Below are 12,072 nucleotides of genomic sequence, written 5' to 3' on the forward strand. Positions count from 1 at the left end.
CACTGTGCAACTTTCACTGTTATTGTTGGTCCTCCCCACTCTTTGACCTGCTCCACCATGCCTGATGTGAGTGACCTACAAAATGGTAGCATGAAATCAAAGGCACCAGCCAAGGTGATACCAATTGTCACTATTACAGATTTGTAAAGATTAAAAACCTCTCGGCTACCACTTCTAACATCACATCCTATTAACACTATAGTCAGTATTGAAGGGGCCAGTCATCTTGGTCATGCTGGTTTAGTTTAAAAATTATTTATTTTAAAATTATGTTTAATCTTAAATTTAGCCATGTAACGACAGTTGCATCATGCTTGTATGCTTTTATGTATCATTCTCTGTAGGTATTCAGCTGTTAAGGTCAAAATATGATGCTGTCCTACAATCTCTACCAACCGACTATGGAAGAACACTACAGGCTGTGCAGGATCATTTAACAGATGAACAAATTTGTGCAGTCCTTGGAAGTTCTAATCACAGTTCTGCAAATAAAGTGCTTTTAGATGTTTTGACAGATAAAGTACAGAGCACCGAAGATTTATTAGAGCTTTGTAGTCAATTAGAAAAAATTCTGTCATTGCTATCTGACACAACAGTTTTGGCCAACCTTATTGGAGATTTAAGAAAATGTATGCAAATGATTATAATGTTGTGCTAAGTACTTTTAAAAACCAGGAACCTATTGCAGCCTGTGTTGATTATTAATCCATGCTACAGTAGCCAAGCTGTGAAAAAGGGTGTGGGACCTTCAATAATACCAGGGTTTTAATAAACGTTGTGAAATCACTGGTGATGTCCAAGAGATGGCTAAAATTATGTCAATGATCACAGCTTTTCTCTGATAAATGATTGGCTTTGATGTCAACCATCACCTTTGATTTAATGACTTTTTATCTTAAATTCCACGTCTTTTGTCTGTTTTAGCATGGATATTGTCTATTGTACTACATGCACAAGCCCCAAAGCCGACTTTTGGGCTTGTTTTTGCTGAGGCGTGCTTTTCTTCTCTACACAGGCACATGCAGTGAGAACGAATGTTACAGTTTATAGCTTTATTTTATTTTTTTGTTTGATATGCTTTATTGGTAATACTCTAATAGAACACTTATTTTTTGACACGATATGCATAGAATTTTCTAAAACTTGCACTGCTAGATTTATTAATTAGTGTATTTTGAATGGTTTAAATGAAGTATGGATCCATATGCTAATTTTTTATGAATGAATCGTTCTTGCTTATCAGCTTACCATTGACATATACGTATCACCAAATGGTCTTTAAGTACACTAGCAACAAGCTTTTAATTAATTCAATTAATTACTGTACCTGTATGTGTACATGCATACGTACATATGTGTATGTGTGTGATGTGTGTATGTATGCGTGTGTGTGTGTGTGCGTGTGCGTGTGTGTGTGTGTGTGTGTACGTGATGTGTGCATGTGTGTGTGTGTATGCCCATTTGTGTTTGATGGAGGTGTGTGTGTGTGTGTGTGTGTGTGCGTAGTTCATTATTGACATGTAATTAAAGGCTTTAGGAATATCTGTCTGGTGGAATATTTTATCCACCAAACTTTCTCAAGTTCAGGCAAATCAAGGGATTTTGTAATTTCCTAAAATCCTCTGTGCATCTCAACAACATGTGACAGTTGTTGATGTGTCTGTGGCATATCCACCTGTTTTATTGTGAGGGTGATTGCTTTATTAGAGTATACTGACCATACCGTTTACAATCGCAATATACATGCAGTTAGAGGGCGTGGTTGCAATGTTAAATCCATTGTACCACAATGATTGCTATTTACATAGAATAAATATTCTAAATAAATCTGGGGTGCTTATACATAGAACTATACAATTAAGTACTTGAATCGCAAAATTAAAGTTTTAATACTTAAGCACACAAGAATATTAATATGGTTGATGTACAAAGGAGAAGACAGGAGTAAAGAAATATGAAAAAAACAAGGTGTAGTAAGCAGATTATTGACAGACAGTTGAAGTTGTATGCTAAGTTTAATAGCTGTACTGTACGGTGACCCCAGAAGTAGTGTGATGATACACCTGGCCCTGACCACAGCTGCCTTTGACAGTTACAACACATCAGTTCCCTTTATATTGAGCTGCTTAAAGTTTTGCATTGTGGGTTTAAGTTTACATGTTGGTTTAGTTAGGCTAAGTATTCTCTTGCAGGAAAAATGATTGAGTGAGTCAGCATTGCATAGTTCAATTACTAAATATCATTTTTGCGATGTGGGGATTGTTTTTGTACACAAAACATTTCAACCATATGACAAGATAGCTCAGACATTTTCAACCTATACTCTTAAGTACTTATTTTAGCACCTATGGTTACTTTAGGCATCCACAAAGTGATTATTTGGTTAGAAATGGTATCACTGCAACCAGTGAAACCCACAATTATTCCTTTTTTTTGTGCCCACAATTTAAACCCGTTTACAAACCTCTGTATAAAAGTAATGTGGTGAATGCTTACTTCACCTATTAGGTGAGCAGACCTGAGTGATATATAATATTTATTACATATACCATGGCCACTCAGTATTTTCCTGATATTATATTGCCTGCACCCTCAGGCCTGCGACCCGGGCTTGGGCATATATATCAGGCAGATCCCTCATGGCAATGGTATAACTATTAAATGCATCAGGCCAAAGTAACATGGTTCTGTCAAAGAGCAATCATACAGTACTATCTGTATAGTAGGGACCACAAAGGTTTGGGCGTGGCACATGAAAAAACATCACCCAAAAACCAGCCTCACTTTTCCCTGACGACGATGAGGCAGTATTGGTTAAGTAAAACTAAGCCCAAGACCTGAAACGCTTTCAACAAGTTACTACAAAATTTTTAAAAATATATTAAAGGAAATTTTCTAGTGACTGACTGTGTAACTGACTGACTGACTAATGCCTTCAGACAAGTGTAACTTGATAACGGCTAATTAAGGCTATGGTCTTGATTTTTTCACTGTTCAACATCACTTCAGCTGGACATGTGCCTTTGTGGCATACCATAGTACATACAATACATTCTTTATGGACTTTCCAGTGTCCTCCTTTGTGTCCCTATGTTTATAGTGGCTACTTTGGTTGCAGAGGTGCTTTTTGAACAGTTCTTGATTCGTAATGCTGTGTAAATAGCAGATAACAAAGCGTAATGGATGCTTCACTTTTCTGAGGATAATTGATAGCTGGGGCATGCAGCACCATTTCTTTCTTTTGATGTGGTATGCGTGGGTTCACCAGTCATAATAATTTTATTTTACAAAAAAAAAAGTTAAAAAGCAAGTACACAAAAAATTGGAATTTTCAACTAGAGTAGGGACCATAGCACAATGATAAAAGTAGTGAAACAAGGTGGAATAGTTCACGATATCAAATCACAGTAAAACAATAAGAAGTGTTATATCCCTACTAAATGCACAGTACAGATATAACACTTCTTATTGTTTTACTGTGATTTAATATAGTGCACTACTCTAATTTGTTTCACTACTTTTTCTCAATGAGCTATGGTCCCTACTCTAGTTGAAAATTCCATTTTCTGTGTACTTGTGTTTATAGCTATAGCAAATGTCAATTTGTGCTTGACTGAAACCATTAGCTAGTCATTTATTAAGTAAAACAATACTGGTGTTTAAATTAACATATACCCATACAATCGGATCACTTCTCAGAACATTTAGGCTTTAATGAACACAGCAAATACCTCCATAATATTACTGTCATGGTGGATATTAATTGTTTAAATTGGTTTCTGGTGACATGCATGGTTAATATAGTGAAGCAACTAAACTGTACCTATACCCTCATTAATAAGGCCACATCATAATTGAGGCTAAAATTTTTGGTCTCATTGGTAGCCCTAGTAATGGGTTTCACTGTATTAAATTTCTGGAAACCACAAACCTTCATGATCCCTATTATACTTCATAATTGCACGCTATGGATGGACTCCTAGCACACTCTGTATCTGTTGAGCTTCTTTTCTAGTAGGGTATGTGCTATTTTGTCCCAAAAGTGGTCTGTTTTCTATCTGGCACAATGAGTGATAGTAAACCACAACTTTTCCTTATAGGTAACACTTACCAGGCATGGCTCTTGTGTCAATATTGGTATGATAGCCAGGAGGCCTATTACAGAGGGTAGTCCTACTGGGGCATTAGCTGCAGTATAGGTTAAGCAACAACTTGTGAACAAATCTCAATTAGTAATGTACAGTAGCAGTGAGGTCTCTGGTCTCACCTCCATCTGCCTGAATGGCTTTCGGGGTAGAATATCTGAACATTGCTTTGTGGATATGTGTGTGTTTCCACTCCTCTTGCTGCATGCTGCTAATGCCCAATCCTCATTGTCTTCTTGTGCTCGACATGGTCATGAAGTAGAGCAAGCCTCTTTCACCCCTTCCCTGCTCATGTCAGGAGGATTGATGCACAAGGCAACCATTTTTTATCAATGCCTAACCTCTTTGCTAGCACCTATGTGGGATGATGACTACTCTGTGGTAAGATGCTGCTTATCTTTTTCTCTCTTGCATCTCCCAATTCATTGTATCATTCATGGGGCCCATTCAACAATCAGTCACTATGTAAAGACTAACTCAATTGTGGACTTAGCTCAGGTCAGCTTTTTGCGGACAGCACACATTTATTTAGGGAGAGGTAGGTTAGAGCATGCATTCCATCAAGCCTGGCTATATTTATAATATTGTACATAACGATAAACTTTCATTTACAGTCCATGAATCACTATCCCACTAGGGACCAAGTGGCCACCGTACTGGGTTGCATTTGTTAGAGCCAAGCTTCTGATTTCCTGCTGTACAGGGTTGCATTTGTTAGAGCCAAGCTTCTGATTTCCTGCTGTACAGGTGTATAGCATTTAGCATGTGAACAACTTGCAATCTATGATAGACAAAGTGCCCAAAGGGCCACACAACCTGGAATCTGGAAATCTCTCTGCATTGTTCCTCTACCTAAACAACATGATTTCTATACACATCATAAATGGCTACTAAACTGTGACACCATCCCGCTAGGGACCACTAAAGGTTAAAAGTAGAAAAATATCGAGTATTGTGATATTTTTTGTCAAATCGTATCATGATAATTAGCCTTTACACAATTGTAATGTATGTAATTTACTACAAAATTTGTACCATAAAGTTGTTTCTTCACAAGAAAGGAGGAATAAAAGGCTGTAAACAATACATACTGCCCACTTTACATTGTAATATCATGCAGCTAAGTTATATTGTGATACATATCGCTATTGCTATAGTTCCATTACTATTGATCTTCTTGAGATAAGTTTTCTATCGCCCACCTCTAGTTAAAAGTCTGTACAGCAGGGAGCCAGAAATCTGACACTGAGAACCCTTATCAAATGCACAATCCAGGTAGTGACCTGATACCCAGGCAAAGACAAGTGTTTAAGGATCCACAAAGACTGAGATCTGGAAATCTTGCTCCATTCGATTTCTACTTAGACGGCATGACTTCTCATACATTATGGTAGTAACTGTAAATTAGGGATCAAGAAGGTTTGCACTATTTCCCAAAAGAACCAGCCTCATGATACCTTCATGGCACCTTAGCAGTATTGGTTCAACACCTGCAAATATGCTAGTGGGCATTTTATCCCAATTTAGCCTAGCTATGCTTCATAGCTATACTTCAGTCTGGCTATACCCATGGCTGAATTAAGGATTAACTGTCCACTAGTATATTTGCAGGTGTAGAAGACCTTCCCTTTTCATTATTTTTATTTCTGTGGTCCCTAATTTTTCCTTGTACTTGTAAACAGTTATTATCATACAGTATAGTAATGCTGTATACTTGGAGTAATTAATGCTTCGGGTGCAAGTTCAGATACAAAATTAATTTTATGGAACCATTCTTTCTTTTTGATGCAGTATGCATGTGCTCACCAGTCATACTATAATTATGTTACAAATAACAAGCAAAACAAGTCAAGGAAAGATTAGGAATTTTAGGTTCGATTAGCAATCACATTATGCTTTGTTTTCAGTTGTGTTCAGCCTGTTACGCAGCATTAAAGCAAAGAACAATATGAGAAGCGCCTCTGCAATCAATCCAGTCACTATAGAAAATACGGATGATTCCTGTTACAAACATAGGGAAGACATCATGTGTTACCATGAATCATCACCTTGAGCTGTCAGTGAAGAGAAAATGGGACACAAAGGGCTGAAAAGGGACAAAGGTAAGTCCATGATTGCGATGCCTGCATTGTATGTATTGTGGTATGCCAAAAGACACCTGTCAGGCTGAAATGACCTCAAACAATGAAAAAATAAAGCCCATAGCTCCAGCCGTTATCAAGTTATGTTTGTCTGAAGACATTAATAAGTAAGTCAGTCAGTCAGTCAATCAGTCAGTCAGTCAGTCAGTCAATCAGTCAGTCAGTCAGTCAGTTGGTTACTCAGTTAGTCAGTCAATCAGTCAGTCAGGCAGGCAGGCAGGCAGGCAGGTAGTAGAAAATTCCTATGACTAAAAAGTTTTTAAAATTTTGCAGCAACCTATTGGAAGCATTTCAGGTCATACTGAAGGCACTTTGCATTACTGCTGTAGTGTGTAAGTGATCTCCCTTGATTTAATTTGATTTATTTGTTTAAACTCTGGAATTTGGCCAAGGCTGTTCTTCCATTCCAGAGTATACACATAGTTACGTACATACAAGTACAAACACAAAGCAATATACAAAAAATACAACATAACTACACAAGCAAAACACAATTACACACCATACAATAAATGATCATATAAATCGTTACGGAAAGAAGACAAGTTTTGAAAAAGATCATGTGGAAGGGAGTTCCACCAGGAAGTTGCCTTTTGACGGAAAAATCTTTGACAAAAAGATAATCTTCTGTGGAGGGTCATGACAAAGTGTGGGGGACATCTGGTGTTATAAGAATGTAGGGATCCAAACTGTATAGGAGGGCCTAATGAAATCCCTTTACTAAGGCTACATAAACTTAATTATTAGTTTCTCATCCTCCTGTACTCAAAATAGCAGTGAGGGAGGGCGGATTTTTATTTTATTTTTTTACTAACTAGATAGCTGAATTAGCTAGCTAAAATGATTCAAAATGTAGACTGCTTTAGCAAGGTACCAACTATAAATGTGCTAATTGGCCTCCCTTAGCCACCAGTGATGCAAAACATCCTTGATGAGGTAAGAAAACGGTGATTTGGGTGGGGATGAAAAACTATTAATTAAGTTTATGTGGCCTAATGTACTGATCTAACATAGCACACAAGGAGCAGAAGCATTGCAGGAGAGAGCCAACCAATAGCTTCCTGAGGATGAGAGATGTGATCAGACTTTGTCAAGCCACATGTGATCCTCAAAATAAGGAAAAAAAATCCCTCCAACCCCAGGATTCGAACTGCAGATCACCCAATGTCTAGTCAGGGCCACACTCAGTCTTCCTCCAGGAGGGATAGATTTTCTTCCTTAAACCTAAAGTATTTATTATTAGCACTTTACAGTGACCAGCACTGAAGGTCTGACAGCAACATGTGCTGCAGCCTTAGGATTACCTAACCTAATTTCAAGGACTTACACCTAGTGACTTGACTTGACTTACTGACTGACTGATAAGGTGTAACAGAAAAGGGGCCAATGTTCATAACTTTGAATGCCATTATCTGATTTGTACTAATTTCCATATAGTAATTTCACCTTTAATATGCTCTTTTTGTGTGTTAATTTCAAATTATGAGTTTGCATTTTAACGTGATTCTGGTGAAGTGTGCAAAGGAAGAAAAATGAACTACTAATGTTGGGAATAGCTGAGGCAGTTTTGCTCACACTTGATGTGTGGCCTGCCCTATTTACCTGGTGGGCAACTCCACTGCAAAATGGAGGAGAGAAACCTAAGTTACATATGCATGAAAACAATTATTTCTGTTAATAATACATCGGTGTTGATTTGATGTAAGGTGAACTTTGGTGAACTTTACGCAGGGTGTTTGTACAGGCCATACTGAGAGTTAGACACTCTCCCCCATACAAATATTATGAACTCTTGGTGTGGTGTAACAGCTTTCTTGGCTGCATGACACACTATTATGTGTCTTAATTTAATTCCTATAGTTACATAAACATAGTACTTATCATTATCTACTACTTATCATAACTAATGCTTTTTATTAGTTATCACTTAAATAGTACATATAGCTATATATATAACTTTTGAAATATTATTTGTAGAAGATAAATAATATGTGTAAGTATCTTATGTGGTCCCTAAAGGCTGTGATCAGCAAGTTGATTCAAATGTTGTTACCTCTCCGTGTTCAAATTTCTCAAGTGATACAACTAACCATTTGGGAAACCTTGCAACTTCTCCTGGTAAGCTTATTACACTGTATAATTATGTATAGTATGTTTACTGAAGTTATTGTGGTCTTGCACACAAATGATATTTTTACAGAGGGTTTTTGAAAATTTTTCATTCTAATTTTCTTGCTAAGTAGCTCAATATGTTTTATCCATTACATATCATCTTTCCTTGTGCATTGTAGTAAGTCATGTAGCACACAATTAAGAGTGTGACCCTCTTAACAGTATCCCATAATTATGTCTATGAATTTCATGTAAAAAGCACAAGTGTATTCTTGAGACCAGGTACTTTTACTGTATACACAAAAGTAAGCTAAATGGAAATGTTCCAACAGCAGACCAATAACATAATACAATATCTTATACTATGAATCTTACCCTTTGTAACATTACTTATTACTACTTTACAGATGTTGAATTAGTAAGGCCAAAATATGATGCCATCCTTCAGTCTTTACCAATTGATTATGAAAAAACACTACAAGCTATTCAAGACCACCTAACAGATGAACAAATGTGTAGTGTTCTCAGTAATTCCAATTATACTTCCGCCAACAAAGTGATTTTAAACTGTTTAGTGGAGAACATGAGCAGTAGAGGAAATCTCTTACTGTTATGTGAATATCTGCAAAAAATTGTGCCACTGTCCCATGACCCAGAATCGCTGACCAGTACACTTAATGTGCTGAGAGCAGGTCAGGATTATAGTTATAGTCTACAAATATATAGTCATGAACTGTTTCATAGATATTCTCACTGTTATATTAATGTGCTTCTAAATAGGAAATAGCAGTTGAAGAAAAATCGAGAGAAAATTTATCTTCAACTTATTAGTATTATATTAAATATATTGCATTTCGTGTGAAATTTTTTGTTAATTTTTATTTAGTGGTATATACAGTACGTATGTATTAATATGATTCACATTGTGAAAATATGTTTAACCTACTACAGAAATGAGAGTAACACATCTTGTCATAAACTTGCAATTGGTTTTGCACTAATGAATATTCCATGAAAAAGTAACGAGTAATATGTTGCTACTAAAATAGCAATGCATTAATTTTTTTTAATGTATGATATCTAAGTTCAAAGGGAAAAGTGTGCTTTATTTTCCAAAATGTGCCAAAGTGTGTTATATTTCCATCAAAGTGTACTTTGAATGGCAATAAAAGCACACTTTGTGTAAATGTGACACGACCATAAATACAACCCACGGAGACATTGGAATGACCACAATTGTCCCCAATAACAAAGCTGTCAACAATGTTACCAAAGCATTAAACAACAAATTAATGGCTATGTTTGTACTTCTACTACTGTGACAATAGTCATATGACTCAGTCTTAAACTGTTCACTAGACTGTCCATCATTATAAGTCCAGCAAAGTCTTGGTTATATTCAATGGCCAGTTGATATTGATGCCTTCGCATTGATGGGCAGATCACACTCACAATGATTAGATAGCTGTATAAACTGTACCAGGCAAGTAGATTGCTAGTTTCTCATCAGCCACCTCCTACATACTGATGTAGGCAGGCAGTCATTTTTCATTATCTATTATGAAGGAAGCCACCCAGAATCACAACAACAGGTTGTCTGTCACTACAAGGATTATCAAAGCCTTCTCAAAGAGCTTATGCTTAAACCTTACTACCTTGCTGGAGTAGGAAGAAATGTTTTCTTAGCTGAAAATGATGGCTAGTGTGTCTAAATGTTGAAATGCTAGCACATGTGATCGATTACAGCAGTAATAAATCTAGAGGTACGTAAGTGATGTAGGTGGGTGGTGAGAAACTATTAATCAACTTTGCCTGCCATAAGTGAATTCTATCTGGAAAAATACAAATTGTGTGATAACTTGGCATCAAATTAACCTTCTGCTAACCACAAATAGGTACTAGTTTTCTCACTGCCCATTCCAGGTCATGATAAACTTGTTACTTTGTTCTTGATTGCAACTCCAATACCATGTACACTTGTGATGTGTACTATGGAAAATATAGCACTCATTGTGGTCTCAAGCCAAATATAACACTCTACTTTGCTTTGTACTATATGTTTGTACTATATTTTCCATATCATACTCGCCGTGGTACATATTTCATGAATAACTAGTAATTCAAATGAACTCAAACCTGCTAATTACAAATACAAGTGATATGTGTTTCTCTCATGCATGTAGTTGGCTGAAAATGTGAAGGAAAATACAATATGTACCAGCTGAGATTGTGTTCTCTGCAGTCAATCAGCCATTTAATTGGTTATTCACTTCATCTAAGTAGATCTAAAATTCCAAGTCACTATGAAAACTTTTCGTTTGAAGTCAGACTTGATTTACTCTTTTATACTACAAAAAGTTCTAGTAGGTTGCAATCTTTCAAAAATAAACTTTAAATGTGGGTGTTTCATTAAGATACAAACCACATTCAGTAATTAAATTATTTATACATTTATTACAGAATTTCAGCAAAAAAGCACCAGTTCTTCTGCTACTGGAAGCAATCAATTGTCAAGCAATCCTCAGCTTAGCAATGTGCCTGTCCGACCACCTATAGCAGGTATATAAAGTCAGTAACAATGATGCTTTTAAACAAATATCAATTTGTAGTTGATCTGTACCAGCATGTCTTTTCTACTATTCAATTAAATCCTAAAGGTAAGTGCTATATAACACATTCCATCATTCAATAATTATGTTTATAGCCCTGACATTGCTAAGATTAAACTACACAGGATTATGTGATTGTTTGCCACAAGATTACCTATGAACTGTACAAGTAATGATGAAATACCTACCAATGCCAGATGCAATAATGCATCATTTGACAATGCTGCCATCTATGGAACTAGTTAATGAGAACATTGTTGGTAATGCTATGGTAGTCATGCTGAAATCAGACAAGGACATCTTGAAGTTTTTCAAAATGATGAAAGAAGTGGTAAATACTACAAAAGGAAGGGAATTCATTGAGACTTTGCAAAATGGTAAGGAAAATAATAGAAAAAATAATTAGTAAAAGTGATCTTAAAATATAGTGTATGTTAAAATCTTTCGTGGGTGTATTACATGGAAATAAAACATGAGGTGCATGGATGAGATACTAATGTAGCATGAGATGAAGTTGAGTGTTATATTAGCATTGAGGTACAGCGCTAAGCACTTAATTTTCATACATCATAAGTAAGCAGTGCTTTAATTTATTTATGGGTTAGGGTTAGTGTTTCATTTCTTTTTCCACACTGTGTAAGTATTCATAGGAAATGCATTATGGCTTCTACTATATCATGAGAATCATCTGTAATTTCTGCAAGTGGGTTGATTGCAGAGGCACTTCTTGTACTGTTATTCACTATATGATAGAGCTGAAAATGAAGCAGAATGGCCATGTTGCTTTCCAGTAATTGATAGTCAGGGCTAACGTTCAGTCACAGTTAATTTCTTTGGTGCCATTCTTTCCTTAGTTGCAGTATGCACTGGTTTACCAGTAATGATTGCAAAAAAAGTAAACAAACAAATATAAGGAAATTTTTGCATTTGAGAATGGATGAAAGTAATGAAGCAAGGGAAGTTGTCTACAGCTACAGCTATACTAGTGGACATTTAATCCCTTCATGACCATACTACTAACTGACTGTACATGGCTGAAGTATAGCTGCAGCCACTGTTATTTCA

At 36.2% G+C, this 12,072-nt stretch overlaps 1 protein-coding gene across 3 annotated transcripts in view; it reads left to right on the top strand.

Moving 5' to 3' along the window:
• Nucleotides 1-12,072, top strand: part of LOC136237223 (uncharacterized) — a 48,219-nt gene that overhangs the window by 16,247 nt on the left and 19,900 nt on the right. For 2 of the 3 annotated variants that reach the window (XM_066027549.1, XM_066027548.1), the window contains 6 exons: nucleotides 345-629; nucleotides 8,306-8,404; nucleotides 8,806-9,090; nucleotides 10,859-10,957; nucleotides 11,008-11,055; nucleotides 11,103-11,315. In XM_066027549.1, the coding sequence (XP_065883621.1) occupies nucleotides 345-629; nucleotides 8,306-8,404; nucleotides 8,806-9,090; nucleotides 10,859-10,957; nucleotides 11,008-11,055; nucleotides 11,103-11,167 (881 nt within the window). In that variant the 3' untranslated portion in view covers nucleotides 11,168-11,315. Of the gene's footprint in view, nucleotides 1-344; nucleotides 630-8,305; nucleotides 8,405-8,805; nucleotides 9,091-10,858; nucleotides 10,958-11,007; nucleotides 11,056-11,102; nucleotides 11,385-12,072 lie in introns of those variants that run through there. The other variant, XM_066027547.1, reaches the window with a different exon arrangement.

This window comes from Dysidea avara, chromosome 10 (assembly GCF_963678975.1).
Source record: "Dysidea avara chromosome 10, odDysAvar1.4, whole genome shotgun sequence".
Taxonomy (NCBI): Eukaryota; Metazoa; Porifera; class Demospongiae; order Dictyoceratida; family Dysideidae; genus Dysidea; species Dysidea avara.